General features: G+C 47.2%; 1 protein-coding gene across 2 annotated transcripts in view; it reads right to left on the bottom strand.

Moving 5' to 3' along the window:
* The window catches only part of Dop1b (DOP1 leucine zipper like protein B), a 111,761-nt gene that overhangs the window by 63,713 nt on the left and 28,170 nt on the right, over positions 1–19,878 (bottom strand). For both annotated transcript variants that reach the window (XM_004654472.2, XR_006637167.1), the window contains exons 5-11: positions 15,829–16,018; positions 12,870–12,968; positions 11,995–12,118; positions 9,476–9,585; positions 9,136–9,247; positions 5,081–5,201; positions 3,386–3,505 (exon numbers count right to left, since the gene is read on the bottom strand). In XM_004654472.2, coding sequence (XP_004654529.2) covers positions 3,386–3,505; positions 5,081–5,201; positions 9,136–9,247; positions 9,476–9,585; positions 11,995–12,118; positions 12,870–12,968; positions 15,829–16,018 — 876 coding nt within the window. The remainder of the gene's footprint in view (positions 1–3,385; positions 3,506–5,080; positions 5,202–9,135; positions 9,248–9,475; positions 9,586–11,994; positions 12,119–12,869; positions 12,969–15,828; positions 16,019–19,878) is intronic.

Here is a 19,878-nt window from a genome sequence, read left to right as displayed (position 1 = left end):
TAAAAAATTAGAAAAGGGGTCCTGGAGATATGACTTAGCGGTTAAGGTGCTTGCCTGCAAAGCCCAAGGACCGATGCCCAACTCTCCAGATCCCATGTAAGCTGGTGATGCATACATACAACATGGCACATGTGTCTGGATTTGATTGCATTCTGTCTCTATCTGCCTCTCTCTCAAATAAATAAAAATAAAATACAATTTTTTAAAATCAAAAGATGGGGTTCAGCTGAGGGGTTAGAAGATAGGAGACAAAGGAAGGTGGTAGAAGATTACGTAAAAATTTTAATACCGTTTTTAACATAAAGATGAGACAAACAAAATATTTTTATAAGATAGCAAGGTGAAAGCACAGATATGTACACTGGGGCATGAAGAGATGTACTTAGAATCACATTAAGGAATAGTTAAGTATGGACACCAGCCAAAGGACAAAAGGCTGGGAGCTAGGTGTGAGGCAGGAGGATCCTGAACTTGGGATACCCAGGATGACCTTGTCTCAAAAAAAGAAAAGAAAAACCTTATCTGTCCAAAGCAAGTGCAAACATCTTCCTTCCACAAATAACACCATGTAATGATTACACACACAGCAATTGTATTTGAGATTTAAAGTAATCTAGAGATGATTTAAAGTATAATGGAGGGAGAACACTCTTATGGAATCTGACTGCCTGCAAAGCCTAAGTACCCATGTTTGATTCCCCAGGAACCATGTAAGCCTAATGTGCAAGGTGGTGCATGCATCTGGAGTTTCTTTGCAGTGGCTACAGACCCTGGCACACCTGTTCATTCTCTCTCTCTCTCTCTCTCTCTCTCTCTCTCTGCCTCTTTCTTTCTCAAATAACTAAATTTTTTAAAAAGGGCTGGCAAGATGGCCTAGTGGTCAAGGCACTTGCCTATAAAGCCTACGGACCCAGGTTCGATTCCCCAGGACCCATGTAAGAAAGATGCACAAGGTGGCGCAAGCATATGGAGTTTGTCTGCAGGGGCTGGATATGCTCGCTTGCTCCTTCCTTCCTTCCTTTTATCCATCCATCTATTCATCTGCTACTTTCTCTCTGTGTCTCAAATAAATAAATAAAACATTAAAAAATAATAATCAAATAAAATATTTAATTAAAAAAAAAACAAATAAAGCTCCTAACACTGATTCTAGTGATTCTACTTCAAGGTGTCTATGATGGCTAATCTCTTGTCAACTAGACAGGGTTTGTATAGAGTCACCATGGAGACAAACTTGTGAGTGTGTCTGTGAGGCAGTTTCCGGATTAGGCTAACTGAGGCGGAGGACCCACACACCCTGGGGACAGCGCCACTCCACGGCTGGCCTCCTGGGCTGAACAAAAAGCAGAGCGCTGAGCACCAGCACGGCCCACTCTGCCTCCTCCTGTCGATGCCACGTGACCTTCGCGCTCCTGCTATCACGTCTTCCCTGCCATAATGTGCTGTAACCTCCCACTATAAGCCAAAATAAGCCCTTCCTTTCTTGAGCTACTTCTTGTCAGGTGTTTGGCAATAGCAATGAGGACAGACGGTTCATGCATCTGAAGTTCCTTTGCAGTGGCAAGAGGCCCAAGCATGCACATACGCTCTCTCCCCCCACCCCCCCTCGCTCTCTCTCGCAAATAAATATATTCTTTTTGTTTGGTTGGTTTTTCAAGGTAAGGTTTCGCTCTAGCCAAAGCTGACCTGGAATTCACTATGTAGTATCAGGGTGGCCTCAAACTCATGGCAATTCTCCTACCTCTACCTCCCCAGTGCTGAGATTAAAAAAGTGTGGGCCACCATGGCCAGCTAAAAAAAAATTTTTTTTTTTTTCGAGGCAGGGTCTCACTCTAGCCCAGGATGACCTGGAATTCACTATGGAGTCTCAGGGTGGCCTCGAACTCATGGCAATCCTCCTACCTCTGCCTCCTGAGTGCTCAGATTGAAAGCGTGCACCACCACGCCCGGGCTTTTTTTTTTTTTTTTAAAGAATTCATGCTAGGCTTTCTAGCTATAGGACACACACAGCCAATGTCTATATGGAAGGTTTCTATTACAGCTGCCAGCTTACTGGAGCCCAGCGGGAGCCCAAGCACTAGTGGGGATATTAAGAAGAGGTTTGGGCTGGAGAGATGGCTTAGCGGTTAAGCGCTTGCCTGTGAAGCCTAAGGACCCTGGTTCGAGGCTCAGTTCCCCAGGTCCCATGTTAGCCAGATGCACAAGGGGGCGCACGCGTCTGGAGTTCGTTTGCAGAGGCTGGAAGCCCTGGCGCGCCCATTCTCTCTCTCTCCCTCTATCTGTCTTTCTCTCTGTGTCTGTCGCTCTCAAATAAATAAATAAAAAATTTAAAAAAAATCATTTAAAAAAAGAAGAGGTTTGACAGATGGCTCTCAGGACAAAACAGGGTTTGAGAGATTTCAGTAGCTCCCCTTATAATGCTTAAAGAAAATAGCCTGAACTGGGGGTATGGCTCAGTTAGCAGAGTGCTTGCCTAGAATGGGTGTAATCCTGAGTTCAATTTCCAGCACTGTAGAAACTGGGCACAGTGGTGTGCTCATGTAGGCAGAAGTTCAAGGTCCTCCCTGGTTATGTGAATCTGAGGCAAGCTTGGGCCACATTTGACCCCACCTCAAAAAGAAGGGCTGGAGAGATTATTCAATGATTAAGACCCTTGCCTCGAAAGCCTAACAACCCAGGTTCAATTTCCCAGTATCCATGTAAAGCACAAAATGGCACATTCATCTGGAGTTCACTTGTAGTGGCAAGGGACTCTGGTGTGCCCATTCTATCACTGCAAATAAATAAAAATTTTAAAAAGGAAGGGAAGGGAAAGGACAGGAAAGAAAGGAGAGGGAGAAAGAAGGAGGGAGGGGGAGAGGGAGGAGGAAATGAAGAAGGGATGCAAAGAAGCCAACAGCCAGCCTGGGAAAGAATCTGCAGGCAAGTCTGCTGCCTGAGTATGTCCCATACGCAACTGAGGCCGCACAATACACCACAGATTAAAAGTGGCACAAAGCTGATTATAGCAGTTTAACAAACAAATGCTTTTGTTATGAATTACACACTCATTTCACTCAGAATTTAAGAAGCTTAAAGAGTTCAAAAAAGACATAAAACTAAGCTGCGTTAAGCAGGCTGGGATTCATGAAGAGCTGAGCGGAGAAGCCGCTGAGACGAAGGTGTGGGGCAGAGGACACTTTAGTAAGCCGTACGCGGCCCCAGGACGTGTGGCAAAGATTATGAGAACCTTCTTAGTGGATCCATTCTCCATTCTATGAGAATATGCCCTGAATTCCTTCGGATCCTGTTTCATTTGAAGTCAGAGGCTCAGGAGAGACCACACAGCCTCCCACCATAGCTACAGACCCACCCCATCTGCTTGCCCTGTCCACGGCCCACTTACCTAAAACACTCCTCAAAACACCCCATCATGTAATCCCAGAGAAAGTCGGTGCTGAGGGATGAGATCAGCAAATTCACCGTCTTCACAACCTCAGAAGCATTTTTATTCTCTTTGATTGCACTGCAAATAAGGAGATCAATAAATCCACCAATGAAATGCAGCTTACAAGAACACTGTCTGAAGGACTGCAGCTCACTTTACCCCAGAGGATGATAAACTCTCAAGAGATATAAAAAGATCACTGCTTTCATTAGAGAAAAGTATTTGCATAATGCCGTCCTGAGCAATACTTTTATTGATATATCCTCTTAGAAACAGGTAGAAGAGGTAGCGTAAAAAGAATTTGATGTTGAAAATCAGTTTAAGTCGGACTGCAGGTAATTAAGATACTCTATAAGTGGAATAACAGTATAACCAGTCAGTAGAAAAATTTGGTTATAATTTTCGTTGTGTAAATTACATTCTTACTCTGGTGCTAGCTATCAAACTCAGGGCCTTGCACATGTTTGGCAACTATCTACCTCTGAGCTATATCCCCAGCCCTGCTAAAATTTTTAAATGCAACCCTTCTGTAGGTCAGTACATGGATTCTACACTATTCTACAGAAATCCTTACACAGGGACACAAAGATGTATGCAGAAGTGTCATGTTACGTGGCCACTTAGAAATGCTGAAAATGTGGAAACTGCTTGGAAGTCAATGTCAATCGATAAGAGACTACTAAACCCATTAGGATTTACTAAATGAACGATAAGTCCTTGATAAGAAGCTAAAGGCAGCCATTATATTCCACAGGAGAATGGTGTAGAGGTAGTCACAACTTTTTGTTTGTTCTGAGGTAGGGTCTTGCTCTAGCCCAGGCTGACCTGGAATTCACTTTGTACTCTCAGGCTGGTCTTGAACTCACAGCAATCCTCCTACCTCTGCCTCCTGAGTGCTGGGATTAAAGTTGTGTGGCCTTTTTATTTTTGATTGTTTTGAAGATGGCCAGTTCTACAATGAACATGTATTACTTTCATTTCATTCAAAATAAACTTATTTTGCAGAAAAAAACAAAATAGAATTTTCAGGACATTTGCAATCAAACAATCAGAAAAACCTGAGAATCAAATTTTCAATGTATCCAATTTCAATTCAGACAGAAGGCATTTATATTAACTGCAAAGCATAAAGCAAGAGAATGCTTAAAAAAAAAAAAAAGAACAGAATATAGGGCTGTAGGTAACTGTCCATTTTAAGTCAGTGTGCTTGCCGTTTTCCGACCACCACCTATTCTGCCTCAAGCCCTTGACCGTGCTCTCAGTGCCTGGCCTTGGTCTCCCTTCTACCTCTGTGTGTCCCCTAGCCCCTCTTCCTGAACTTCCTCCTTCCCATCATCCCACTATCCTTTCTCCCTGTGTCTCCCGACTTGTACAGACTAGATCAGGTTACTTTTCATGCTTGGTCAATAAACACTGTCTCTACACGCCCCACCCCAGGCCATGGAGAGACCAGATCAAGTCTACTGTCTTCACACCCCCATCGCAGGCCATGGGAGAGACGAGGCCAAACTCCCACGGTCTTCATGGTCATCAGGAGCCAGCAGTGCTAAGTCCTTCCGCCTGTGGGCCTCCACCTTCTGTAGCCTTTCATGACTGCCAGAAGCGCTGCACCAGGAGGAGGAAAGCGTGTGAAAGCAGGGGTCATAAACATACCTTGTCAGCGTATTTCCACTCTGAGTGTAGCTAAGCTTCAGGTCAGAGCCCAGGGAGTCTCTACAGTAAGAATAAAAGGCCCTGATGACTTCCAGAAATAAATTCTCAACCACTTGAGGCCCTGTAATCAAAAAGAAAATGGTCAGGAAAAGACTAATGATTTTTAACAACTCATTTTTAATTGTTCCCAGATGGGATCTCTAGCCAGCCAGCCCCAAACTCCCTATGCAGGCAAGCCAAGGACAACCTTGAAGTTTGGTGTTTTGTTTTGTTTTTTTCCTTGGGTGTTTTGAGGTGAGGTCTCCCTCTAGCCCAGGCTGGCCTCAAACTCACAGCGATCCTCCTCCCCCAGAGCTGGGATTAAAGGTGTGTGCCGCCGTGCCCGACTGGCCCTGAACTTGTGATCCTTCTGTTTTCACTCCCTGAGCAGATTACAGCCTGTACCATCAAAGCCCAGTTTATACGGTGCTGGGTATCAAATCTGTGGGGCAGGGCTTGTGAACGTCAGGTAAGCCCTCTACCAACGGAACTACACCCCGGCCTCAAACAGTGCATTTTTAAATCAATACAAGACACACATAAACTACAGAGTACCTCCGTACATAGAGGTCACTTAGGAGACCGGTCAATTCATCTAGACTCCCTTCTAAGGCAGCCATTATTCTCATACTCTTAAATGTGCAGACTACGTGTCAGACGCTCCTTCCCAGCGGCGCGGGCTGAGCCATCTCCACTCCCAGGCGCGGGCGCTGCACCACCGCTCTTGATGCACATGGCTACCTCAGTTGCCTTCTGCTGGGTGGAGGCCACCGCATTCTGCCTGTTCCAAGCATGCGGGAACTGCCTGGCCAGACACCAGTCAGAAACAGCCATGGAGGAAGGCAACTTGCCTGTTCTGAATTCTCTTAGTTATGAACTAGAATACAGAAGAGTATTAATCTTGAACAGTCTGGGAGGATGACCTACAACAGAAGTGCACTAGCTGAGTGTCAGAGCAGTGCATGGGGCAGGGCGTTTCTGTCCCCCAAACAGGGCCCTCAGGCAGCCAGGCCACCGACATCTCACCCACACACCCAGATGAAAGCTATCCATTCACAGAAAACAAAAGCTCTGCCAACATCACTATGTAGAAACAATCAACAGAATAATGTGCATACTTTTAAAAAAATGTTTTTATTTATTTGCAAGGACAGAGACAGAATGGGCATGCCAAGGCCCCAAGCCACTGCATACAAACTCCAGACACATGGGCCACCATGTGCATGTGGCTTTACTTGGGTTCTGGGGAATAGAACCTGCATCCTTAGGCTTCAGAGGCAAGCGCCTTAACCGCTAAGCCATCTCTCCAGCCCACTATGCATACTTCTGCAGTGCTGGGATTGAATGAACCCGGGGCTTCTTGCATGCACACTGCAGAAGTGCTCCATCACTGAGCAGTCCTCCAAGCCTGATCGCTTGTACCTGCCACAAAATCAAATGTGCCTCTGAGAAAACTATTTTCATAAGCTTCATACTTTATCTGCTGCATAAGAATACCAAATGAGCCGGGCGTGGTGGCGCACGCCGTTAATTCCAGCACTGGGAGGCAGAGGCAGGAAGATCACCATGAGTTCGAGGCCACCCTGAGTCTCCATAGTGAATTTCAGGTCAGCCTGGGCCAGAGTGAGACCCTACCTTGAAAAAACAAAAACAAAAACAAAAACAAACAAACAAACAAAATACCAAACGCTTGTTTATTTAGTATTTGCAAGGAGAAAGAGACAGAGATAGAGAGAATAAATAAGAATGGACACACCAGAGCCTCTACCCACTGCAAATGAACTCCAGACACATATGCTGCTTTGTGTATCTGGCTTTACATGAGTACTGGGGAATCCAACCTGGGCCATCAAGCTTTGTAGGCAAGTGCCTTTAACCACTGAGCCGTCTCTCCAGCCCCCAAATGCTGCTTAGCAAAGGAATCTTGTTGCTCTCTGACATGGAGGAGAAAGAAAATGTGGCTGAAGAACAGATACTAAGAGGCCCAGGCCTCTGGTTCTGTCTAACCTACTTCTCTGCCCACAATGCATGCTGGCCCTTGTGCAGCTAAAAGCAGGTTTAGCAACTGTTATAACTGGACAGAAGGTGGACATTCATCCTCTTCCAGCAGGCAGCAACTTTGCTTGACTCACCACAGTGACAGCTTTCACATATAACACACATCCTCCAAAATGGTAAGTCCTATTTTCTTCCCTCCCAAAGGAGTAATAATGAAGTCAGGAATTTTCAGAGGCGCAACTACTGCCCCACACAGGCAAGTCCACCTGTGCTGCCTCTGGCTGCTTGAAGTGGACGGGGAGGGGGTTCCTCTGAGCTTAGCAGATACCTGGAGGTTCAAGGGCAGGGCTGGGAACAGCAAAGGTTTCACACTCTGCGTTAATTAACAGCAGAGAGGCTCCACACAGGAGCGCTCCTCTTTATTACTTGAGGAAGCATCTCACGGCCATCAGGCCAGCAGCACTGTCCTGACAGGGAGAACTTAGGCTCTGACCCCTCCCCTGAACAATGGGAACTGCAAGAGATCCCATCTCAGCCTTGTTGGAGCTGTGAAGACATACATTAAATAATTCATGCAAGTCACCAGGCACAAAATAATTGCTCAAGCCCAGCATGGGGGCACAAGCCTTTAGCCCTAGAACTCCTGAGGGCTAAGATAGAAGGATCACCATGAGTGTGAGGCCAGCCTGGGCTACAGAGTGAGTTCTAGCCAGTTGTGGTGGTGCACGCCGGTAGGATATTGCTGAAGAGGTGGAGGCCGGAGGATCCAGGAGGATCCGAGTGAGTTCTAGGTCAGCCTTGGCTGGAGTGAAACCCTGCTTCAAAATCACCTCTCCCACCTGACCAAAAAAAAAAAAAAAAAAAAATTGCTAAAAAGGGTCAGCCATTATTACTAACAATAGCGTAGCTAGGTATAGCAGTATACAGGCGGCAGAGGCAGGAGATCATGGGCTCTAGGCTACCTGGGCTATCTAACAAGTTCCAGGTCAGTCTAGCCTGTACAGCCAGACTGTCTCAAAAAGTCAAAAACTATAAACAAAACCAGCACAAACATGCTGGGTTATCCCTTCCATCTAACTTGATGCAAAGTGCCCCCCTTTGCAGTTCTACACCTGCACCATTCCTGCCACACAACAGATACTCCATATTCCAAGCTCTGAGTGAACAAATGAAGGCATCTGGTTCCGAGGCAGAGAGACAAGCAGGGCCCGGTGCCCTCGGCTCTTGTGTTTTTGCAAACAGCAGCCAGGAAGTACTCACTTCCTCCTGGACAACACCTTCAAGCTTGCAGTGCAGCAGGGGAGATGGAAGCTTTGTCCTGGTGTGAGGCTCAAGTGACTTGCTGTCTAATCTGACCATGAAAAGATAATGCAGACTTGTGACTCTGACAGAGTGAAGGTTACCTCTCACCCGATTTGCACTGGACGACAGCATGTAGGAGGGCCCTACAGGAAGCTGAATCCAGTCTAAACCTTTAATTTTACAGTGAAAAATTTCTCATTTTATGAAGTGGAAGGAAGTAGCTTGCTTGTGGTCAAAAGCAAAAATACAGAGAACTAGGGTCCCCTACCAGTTCTAAGATCAAAGCCCATTAGAAGTGTGATGCTGAAATGAAGGACCACTGTCAAACAGTGAAAACTGTAGTTGCTCTGTAGGAACACATGTGTCTAATAAGCTTGAGGGCACCTTCCTAACAAAATGGTTCAATTTATTGTGCAAATTAGTGGCACTGAATTATATGCCTTCAAGAGTCTGACATTCCCCAAATTAAATTATATCCAAAATATAATGTTGACTGTATCTGTGGGATTTTTCAAAAATTTTTTGAGGTAGGGTCTCTAGCCACGGGTGAATTCACTATGCAGTCTCAGGCTGGCCTTGAACTCATAGCAATCCTCCTACCTCTGCCTCCTGAGTGCTGGAATTAAAGGTACCTGTCTTTGTATCTGTGTCTTAACTCTGAAAAAAGGTGACTCACACATATCCAGCCCTGACGGCATCACCTTTCCTCATATTACCTATTTCCGGCTTGTCTAGCAGACTGACGAGGATGCGGAAAGGCTTCAGGTACGCCTGCTGGTCCTCCACATCATCACCCGGGTGTGTCTGGTGCAGAATCTCGGCCAGCGCCTTTGTGTTGAAAGCCACACATTAGGAAACCATATGTGGAAAAGTGCCTCATTGGTTGACCAAACTGTCAGACCCACGGGGAGAGGAAGAGACAAAAGGCCCAGCGCACACAACGCACTTCGGCTCCGCAGCCCACGGCAGGGACCATGCCGCTGACTGCTGTGCGGGCACGCGAGCAGATGTCAGGAACTGCGATGTGCGTGACCAGCTTTCCGGAAAGGTCCTCACCTCAACTAAAAGATCTCTGGAGTATTTTTCAAAAAAATATGAGGACTGGTCTTCATAAGAATTTGAAATTTCAGATTCTGGCACAATGGTATTTCCTTTAATGTCTGAACCTAGAAGAGAACAAACACCTCAAGTTGTACAGAGATCTTAATGCTTTTACAGGACACCATGCTATACAAAATCCTCATGCTCCAATATATTTTTTTAATTATTAAAATTATTTATTTATTTCAGAGCAACGGGGGAGGGGGGCAGGCAAATAGATAGAGAATGGGCGCACCAGGGCTTCCAGCCACTGCAAATGAACTCTAGATGCATGTGCCCCCTTGTGCATCTGGCTAATATGGGTCCCGGGGAATTGAACCTGGGTCCTTTGGCTTTACAGGCAAGCTCCTTAACCATTAAGCCATCCCTTCAGCCCCCAGGGGTTCTTTCTATAATCAAATTGTCATATCCTGAGGAACACAGCTATGTGTTTAACCAAATCGTCCCTTCACTAGGAACTGTTAAAGAGAGCCTGTTCTTATTCTTCAAATCCTTCGTAGGCTTCCTTACAACGGCTCTTGACAGCTTTATAACTAGAGAAGCAAGAGAAGAACAGAAGAGGATTTCCTGACTTTGGTGAGTAAGACTCATACCAAAAGCTATGGAATTCTTCCACAGTTGCTTTGCAAAACCACTTCTTTTTCCTCCTTTTTTTGAGGTAGGGTCTCACTCTAGCCCAGGCTGACTTGGAATTCACTATGGAGTTTCAGGGTGGCCTTGAACTCACAGCAATCCTCATATCTCTCCCTCCCAAGTGCTGGGATTAAAGGTGTGTGCCACCATGCCTGGCTTCTCTCTCTCTCTTTTTTTAAAGACAGTCTCATGTAACCCAGGCTGGTTTTGAACTCACTATGTATCTGAGGATGGAACTTCTGATTATCCTGACTCTATGCCTGATTGCTGGGATTACAGCTGTAAGCCACCACATCTGGTCTGTGTGGTGCTGGGGATTAAACCCAGGGCTAGGCAAGCACTCTAGCAACTGAGCTGCATCCCAGGTCTTTTAAAAATTATTTTTTTATGAATTAATTATTTTGTAAGTAGATAGGGAGAGAGAGAGAGAGAGAAGGGAAGAAAATGGGCATGCCAGGGTCTCTAGCTACTGCAAACAAACTCCAGATGCATGTGCCACCTTGTACATGTGGCTTTACATTGGTCCTGGGAAACCAAGCCCAAGTTGTTAGGCTTTGCAGGCCACCTCTCTGGACCCCAGGCCTTTTTCTTTTTTAAAAAATTTATTTTTATTTTTATTTATTTATTTATTTGAAAGCAACAGACGGAGACAGAAAGAGGCAGAGAGAGAGAATGGGCGCGCCAGGGCCTCCAGCCACTGCAAACGAACTCCAGACGTGTGCGCCCCCTTGTGCATCTGGCTAACGTGGGTCCTGGGGAATCCAGCCTTGAACCAGGGTCCTTAGGCTTCACAGGCAAGCACTTAACCGCTAAGCCATCTCTCCAGCCCCTCCACAAGCCTTTTCCAATTTGAATTTCTTATTTTGAGACGGGCCCTTGCTGTGTCGTCCAGTCTGGCCTTACACCGGTGTCTCTCCTGCAGCTTCCCTAGTCCCGGGACTCACGCCACCTCACTCAGCTTGGGAACAGCTTTCAGGAAGTACTATTTGGCTACACATTGGTATGTGGTATTTCAAGCTCTTAATATGGAATTCAGTTGGCATTTTTGAAATCCCACTTCTTTTTTTCTTTTTTTTTTTTTTATGAGAGCGAGTGAGCGAGCATGTGGGAATCATTGCACCAGGGCCTCCAGGCACTGTAATTGAACTCCTGATGCATGTGTCACCTTGTGTGTCTGGCTTATGTGGGATCTGGGGAGTTGAACATGGTCCTTGGCCTTCACAGGTGCTAAGTCAGCTCTCCAACCCTTATTTTTCTTTCTTTCTGTTTCCTTTATTTTTTGAGGTAGGGTCTCACTCTAGCCCAGGCTGACCTGGAATTCACTATGTAGTCTCAGGTTGGCCTTGAACTCACAGATATCCTCCTACCTCTGCTTCCCAAGTGCTAGGATTAAAGGTGTGCGCCACCACACCCAGTCTTCTTTTTCTTTTTCTTTCTTTTTTTAAAATTATTTGAGAACAACAGACAGAAAGAGAGTGAGCAAGGGAGAGGGAATGGGTGCACCAGGGCCTCCATCCACTGCAAATGAATGTCAGATGTATGTGCCCCCTTGTGCACCTGGCTTACGTGGGTCCTGGGGAACTGAGCCTCAAATAAGGGTCCTTAGGCTTCATAGGCAAACACTTAACTACTAAGCCATCTCTCCAGCCCTACTTCCCTTTTTTAAAAGAAAAAAACCTGCTGCAAATAAGCACAGCTTGTGTAGTGTAGTGGGCTTTGATTGACCAGAGCTATATTTAGTCACTGTGGTCTTGACATACTCTATGATTCAGAAACATTAAGATTTAACATCCCACAAGCCAGCACTCCAAGGCTTCATGTTCACACACACTACTCGGTACCTAGTAACCAGGCATAGAGTCTTCTGTTCAGAGACATGTCCCTTCTCAGCAGGGTCTGGGTGGCAGCAGAAAGAATGTGTACGATGTCAGGTCTGAGCAGGGGAATGGCTCTCTCATTGGGATCCTAGTAGAGGAGAAGAGAAAGTTTTATGGTACTAGACTGATAAAAGTTCACTACAGACACAGGTAGCCCTTCCTTAACCACTTATCCCAGAGGTGGTCCAGCGATTAGAGGGAAGCTCAGTGATACAGCGATCGGAGGGAAGCTCAGTGATACAGCGATCAGAGGGAAGCTCAATGATATTTGCTGCTTCTCCATGAGGCCCAGGAGGCTTGAGAAGCCGGGCAAAGGTGCAAGGTTCACAAGGGCCCTACCCCAAGGCTATGCAAGCAGTAAGTAAATGCTGGGGAGAAGAGACCCTTCCATGGAATGTTCCCCACAAGCTGGAGAAGGAGCTCCAAGAGATGAAGCTTTGACAAGTCATCACCCACGAGGGGATGAGCCTTTCATGAGGGGACAGACACAAGTGAACAATGTTCCTGTAACTCACTCCTCAGCCATGCTCCTGTAAGTTATACAAACCATATCCTGTAAGTTAATTCCAGTACCCTCATTGGTTCACCCAGCTAGACCTGGGTGCAATAGTTTTTTGATTGGTGAAGAGATGTTTGTTCATGTCTTCTCAGTAAAAGTCTTGTAGCATCTTCTGTGGAAACCCTGTTCCCGTGAAACGAGCAAGGGATTTCAATGGGCTGAAGCAAAAAGCAGTCACCACTCGGCTAGCTCTCCCCTCAGGATGACCTACTGCAGATGCAAGCCCAATCCTCGACTCCGACAGCAATAGGGACTTGTTCAGGGAACACGCATGACTCACCAGACAGGTGTAAAATGGGAAGAAAAACAGAACAATTTCCAGATTATTTCTTTGCACAAGAACATTGGAATCCAGCAGTGACGCACACAGTGACTTCACCTGTGAATGATAAACGACATTAAGTTCACTCCCAAGACATGGAATATTGCTGCAGACTGCTTGGCACAGTCACAAAAAATTATGCGACATTCCTAAGAGTCTTGGTAACAGCGCACTAGACCACACAGGAGAGCGACCTGTCAGTCGAAACGGCAGGGCTTCCGTCCCTTGAAGACCTGGGTGGACTAAGGAGGACACAGAGCCAGTGGACTCTGAGGCAGCTCAGTAACCACTTCAGTGTCTTTTCAACTCGGAACCATGGACAAAGTCTTGGGGAATGCTGTGAGCAATCTAGAGAGGCAGAGCCACTCTGACAGGGAGAAACTGGGACTTTGTGGGAAGATGAGCTTGAGGACAGGAAGCAGCCACACAGGACCTGCACAAGAGACGGGCAGGAAGGGATGCGGGTGCAGGAGAAGAGAGCTAGCCAGCGTGAAGTCACTAAACACCATGTCCAGTGGGCAGCTTGCTGGGAGTGTGGAGAGCCAAGGCCAGAGCAGGTAAGAGATTGGCTAGAAGCTGGTGATTAGAAATCTCTCAAGCTGGGCTGGAGAGATGGCTTAGCGGTTAAGTGCTTGCCTGTGAAGCCTAAGGGCCCCGGTTCGAGGCTCGATTCCCCAGGTCCCACGTTAGCCAGATGCACAAGGGGGCGCACGCGTCTGGAGTTCGTTTGCAGAGCCTGGAAGCCCTGGCGCGCCCATTCTCTCTCTCTCCCTCTATCTGTCTTTCTCTCTGTGTCTGTCGCTCTCAAATAAATAAATAATTTAAAAAAAAAAAGAAATCTCTCGAGCTGAGAATGACTCCAATGAGCCAGGTATTGTAAAGATTGGGGTGTGATGAGCACAGTTGTGCTTTACAAAAGCACATCACTTAGCAATGGGAAAAGGCTGTGATGGTGGAGATGGGGGCAGGAAGCCAGTTAGAAAACTGTGTGTTACTCTCAGCAGCTGTGGTTACCTGAACAAGACCTTTGTAAGACTGGGCGACTGGGCCCATCAACATTCTATCATGGGCACAGGCTCTCAGGGCCTTGCTTATCCTTGAGGATTACTGGCAGTTAATGGCTGCTGGGGGAGGAGGGAACTTTTTCAGTGGTATAGCCAGTAAGCTGTTCATGCTCCAGTAAATAGCCTCCACCCACGCTCATGCAAGTAACCCTAATTACATGTAGTGGGTCACACACAAGACATGAAATAGAAGGGGGACTAGCTGGGATGAAGGGGTTCAGCAGGGGTGAGAAGGGGACAAGAGCCAGTAATAGAGTGGATGTGATCAAAATATAGTATATACATGTATAAAAGTGTGACAAGGCCAGGTGTGGTGATACACGCCTTTAATCTCAGCACTTGGGAGGCAGAGGGAGAAGGATCACTATGAGTTCAAGGCCAGCCTCAGACTATAGAGTGAGTTCCAGGTCAACCTGGGCTACAGTGAGACCCTACCTCAATGAAATAAGATAAAATACAAACCCCCAAACAAACAAAAAATAACAGAGGGCTTGAGAGATGGCTTGGCAGTTAAGGCACTTGCCTACAAAGCCAAAGGATCTAGATTTGATTCAACATAAGCCAGATGTACAAGGTGACACATTTGTCTGGAGTTGCTTCAGGGCTAGAGGCCCTGGTGCGCCCATTCTCTCTCTGTTTCTTCGTCTCTCTTTCTTACTCTATCAAATAAATAAAACAAGATAAAAAAATAATTAAAAAGTGAATTATGTGTTGGTCCAAGGGGAATACATAAGCAGCTATGACAATAGTGAGAGACAAATGTGATACCAATTGAGCAGAAAAGACATTTAGAGGATTTCCTACATACCAATCACCACATAAAGGAATGTTTACTAACATTACCACTTAACCTTCAGAACAAGGCTGTTAGAGAGCTCTACTTACTGCCCTCTGTGAAAACCAATGGACTCAGAGGGACAGTTTATACCAAGCTGTGGACTTTGTAGTCCATGGATTAAGTCTAGACATTAAAACTTTTTCTATTTTAATGATGTGTGTGTCAGTCAGTTAATGTGATTCTCCTCTCCTTCCTCTGAGACAAGCTCTCTCTTGCCACTAAGGTTGGCTAGTTTCCTTATTTTCCTGGCTCTGCCTCCCTGGGGATTATTGATGGATGCACCCCGTGGCTTTATGCCAAGCTGACAATTGCTGAGCTTAGGTCCTCAGGCAAGGGTCGCTAGCAGGCAAGGTCCTTTAACCATTAAGCCACTTCCTCAGCCCCTGGCTGTTTTAAGTTCAAAGCACTGGTCCACCACCAGGTGGTGACAGACTGCATGCTATTAAACTCAAGGGTAGGAGGTGGGGAAAACACGAAAATCTGGGGTGTTCCCTTTCCCAAGTTCATGAGAAGCAATGTAGCTGACAGACAACCTCCTGCAAAGGGCCTGGAGGGAAACCCAGCTAGGGTTGAGGGAAACCCAAGGGGACAAGGCAAGGCAGAAGGATTGGGGCATCAGGTGGCAGGAATAGGAAGAGGAAGTCCAGAGCATGTGGTGAGGGTGTAGCATGGGGCAAGGGCAGGACATTAAAGCCACACAGGAGTCTCTTAGTTGGGGCTTCTGAGCACCTCTGAGGAGAGTCATGCTGCCACCAAGGGACTCTGTGTGTGTGAGAAGCTTACTGGACAGTGTGCAGCTCAGGGCAAGTTTTAAAAAGGAAGCCGCCACCATTCTTGACTGCACAATGGCAGCGCTGCCCCTCCTAGTCTTGCCTGGCAGCTCACCCTCACACATACTCAGAAGCTTGACATGTCTCCACTTCCCCCACTGCTCCCCATGTCCCCTTGCAGCCTGTGACAACCTGCACTGGAGAAGCCATGTTCCCACATCTCATCTGGGAAGTCAGGTACCCACCGTGAGCTGGTAATCGGTCCCCAGCATGTACGTCTGCTCGTTGCCCGGCAAGTCCCTGTTGATGTGGCCCACCACAAAGAGCGAGGCAGGAAGGCGGATGGAAGGGCTCGTCAGGATGCTCCCCCACAAGGCGGAGTAGAGCACCTCCCGGCCGACCACCAGCGACAGTCTCAGGAGCAGAGCATCGGTTCTGTCGGTAAGAGGTGAAAGGATGTCAGGCTTCCTCCCCTCCTCCACAGCTCATTATGCATTGCTCCAGGCAGGCTCACCCCTGGCAGGGAAAACCCCAGTGTCCCATGACTCTGAGCTGGGTCATCGCTTAGGCTGGGGTGTTTCTCCCCACCAGCTGTCAAGCTGAGCCCTGATTTGCTGAAACAAACCAGGCACCAAGAGATAGCTACAGCTTCCTAGACAACAGGAAACATCTGATCAGCTACTGGCGCTGCCACGGACACTGGGGAACTCAGATGGGCAGTGCCACTGTCAAAAAGCGCACGAGCAGGCCAGCCACATTAAATGAATGCAAGGCACCAAAATCCACATGTCAGACAAGAGAACAGAATGGGTCATGTGACTGGCTCAGGACTCGGCAGCCATAAAGATGCCCCAACCTGAGCACAGCCAGACAGCCCCTGGTGACATGTGATTTCAGAACCCTGGCCTGTACCACCGCTGCAAATTCCACTTTCAACGCCCCACATGCTGATGACCTCCGAGATGCTCTTGTGCCAAAGCTGCTGTTGTCTCTTTCCCCCTTTTTAATGAAAAAGGGTCTCACTCTATAGACCAAGCTGGCTTGAAACTACAGCCCTCAGGCTAGCCTCAAACTTGTGGCAATCCTCCTGCCTCAGCTTCCCAAGTGCTGGGATCACCGGTGTGAGTCACCATGCCCAGCATGTCTCTGTCTTTACTGAGGCCTCCTGTTCCTCCCATGACCCAGTCAGCAGCCCATGACAAGTGTCCCGGTCAGTGATGGGGGCATTTTTCCATGGCGGCTGACTAGGTAAGGCTGGGCTCTGCCCTGCTCAGTGGTGGACCTGCAGCCAAGACTCCCTCCCTGTCAGCACTGGAAACCACATGCGGGCCAGGTGACAGGCCAGTGACCAGGCAGAGGCAGAAGGAGCTTCCTCTCAAGAATGGGCTGACTCATCGCCTGTAAGAATTCCATGTCTCAGGCTTCTACCTGCAAAGACAGGGAAGAAGCAACAGAACTGGCTCAAGTGTCATGGGAGCTCAGGCCAGCCCCTGTTTCCAAATCCCGGATGTGGGACCTGGGGGCAAGTTTCACCTCAGTTCATGTCCCCATTCAACCCTGAGACAGGTCGCACTCTGCCTCAAGGAGATGCCTCGAGCGGGAGCGTCTGCGTGGAAATTCAGTGCAGGAGACTATGCTGGGCATTCCACCACTGGTGACCACCACCAGCCAGCCCTGCCATTTCTTCATGGTCCCTGACGCCAGAGTGATGTGACACACCTGGCACTGTGAGGCCTGCCACATAAATGCCACCCCTCTCTTACGATAAGCTCAATCGCCCTCAGCTTCCTCTTGGTTTGGGTATGTGCGTGAGTGCACGCCACAGCGCAGGAGAGAAGTTCAAGGGACAGCTCTGGCATTGCACCTGGCCTTCCACCTTGTTCTTACTGCTTATCACTGCACTTTCCAGGTGAGCTGGCCTCAAGCTCCTAAAGGGATTTTCCAGTCTCTGCCTCCCATCTCACCACAGGCACACGGTACCATAGACGAGGTCGGGAGTGTTCAGGGTGGCATGGCTGTAGACAGCGCATGGTAGTACAGATGCCCACTACAGCATCCAGCTCTACCTGGGCCCCGGGGATGCAAACTCAGGTCCTCACACTTGTACGGCAAGCTCTCTATCAACTGAGCCATCTCCCCAGCCCCTCAGCTTCTGATGATCAGCTCAGCGTATATAAAAATATTTTACATGAAAAATCTCCTACCTTTGTGTAAGAAGAATAGATTTTTCTTTCCTTAAAAACATGAGTCGAATCTTTTGCCTCATAAAATTTTTTGTATAAAATAATGTGCAGTATCATCTTAGAAGAAACAAAGGTGAAGACGGGTGAGTAAAGCCAAAGGCTTGGGAAAAGCACAGAGTGATTTTGTGGGTGAAGTTATTGACTGGTTTTCTATTAAAGGCTGAGAAAAGGAATACTGCCGGGCTTTGCCCAGCTCTGAAAAACATGCAGCAAATCCCTGACGCTGGGTGGAAGCACCATGCAGCAGCAGCAGCTGTGGTCAGCTGATCAGATGGGTCACTGCGTGCGCCAGACACAGCCCTGCCGGGCAGACTCTGCGCTGAGCCCACAGGATGGGCACAGACTCCACAGCAACACAGTGAATTGGGAAGCCCCGGAGTACTCTTTCTCTCTTTGGGATTCCTATCACGACATCATGGCTTAGCTTAAACAGCTACTGTCATAGAAGAGAGTATTCCTGTGGTCCAGTCAATGGAACACTGGCCTCTATGTATCTTCTAGTCTGAAAGGTTCCGCTGTCCAAAAGCCTAGTAAACTTGATGTGTGTCATCCCTTTCCAATAGTCAGAACTCACTAGCTAGATCTCTATATTATAGAAAAGCAGCTTCATTCCTGAGGTTCATTGCATAAAAAAAAACAAAAAAGCCAGGTGTGGTGGCACATGCCACTAATCCCAGCACTGCCCAGGAAGCAGAGGTAGGACGATTATGTGAATTTTAGGCCACCCTGAGACTACATAGTGAATTCCAGGTCATCTTGGGCTAGACAAGACCCTACCTAGAGAAACTGAAAAAAAAAAAATCCACAAAACTCTTTCCCCCCAAAAACCCCAACAACTCCAGTCTTAATGAATGAAACAATGACCTCAAACCTGCACCATGAAAGAAACAAGTCACTTTCTATTACAACCTACTCAGATTATCTTAAGACATTGAGTCCCTAAGTTAGTACATTTTTGGATCCAAAACTCTGAACTTCTAACTCAAAACCATCCCAAATCCACTAGCATCAAGACCCCCAAGGCCCATACAATTTCTGTCCTTCCTCATCCATCTCATCCCTCCCACAGACATGAGCTCAGTCAGTGACGCGGATCTTCACCGTGAAGCGAGTGGGTGGCCTGCCTAGGGAGGTGGCACAAACCCAAGCACTTCCTTATTCTAGCTCCTAAGCCATGTGACCAGCACAGATATGAGACTGTCACTAGACCACCAAGCTTGGGAGGACCACCTGAACAAGCAGGGCAGTGACAACAGTGCCCCCATACCCCAAACTACAGGCTGAGAGCAGTATAAAGGAAGGGGTTATTACCTCAGAGTTGGAGCCAAGTGAAGAAATGCACATAGGGCCTACCAACTGCCCTCTAAAAGCTATGCTCATGTCCACATACAAACACTGCTGTCATTTCTGGTTTGAGAAATGTCTCTTTTCAGATGGCGGTGACCACTGGGGAGACTCAAAACTCATCAAAGTGCTGAGGAGAAGTGACAGTGGAGACATCTCTGTTACACCCTCCAAGGCTCAGGGAGCAATGTGGAATACTGTCTTCCAGACACAAAGCAGCCATGGTATTGACCTCACGGTGGGTGATACTACCTACCTATACTAAAACTGCATAGTAAGAGGGCAAGAAAAGAGGTACTAGTTGGAAAGAAGAGGTTCAGTGGAACGGGGAATAAAAGAGGATAGTGGCAGGATATTATGATTAGAATATGCTGTGTAAATCTATAAAAGTCATCAATAAAAAGCAAAAAAAAAAAAAAATCCACAATGTGGGCCCTGGCACACCCATTCTCTCTCTCCCCCTCACTCTTTCCCTCTCTGTGCCTCTATCTCTTTCTAAAATAAATAAATAATAATAGGAATTTATATTTTGAAATGTAGCTATGAGCCAGGTGTAGTGGCACACACCTATAATACCAGCACTCGGGAGGCAGAGGTAGGAGGATCACCTTTGAGTTTTTGAGCTATGTAGCTAAGGCTGGCTGGAAATGGCTACATAGTCCAGGGTGATTCTGATCTTCATACAGCCTCGGCTTCCCAGCAGTATTA

This window comes from Jaculus jaculus, chromosome 5, assembly GCF_020740685.1.
Source record: "Jaculus jaculus isolate mJacJac1 chromosome 5, mJacJac1.mat.Y.cur, whole genome shotgun sequence".
Lineage (NCBI taxonomy): Eukaryota > Metazoa > Chordata > Mammalia > Rodentia > Dipodidae > Jaculus > Jaculus jaculus.
Note: the sequence above shows the minus strand (reverse complement) of the source record. Positions and strands in the feature narration are given on the sequence as shown.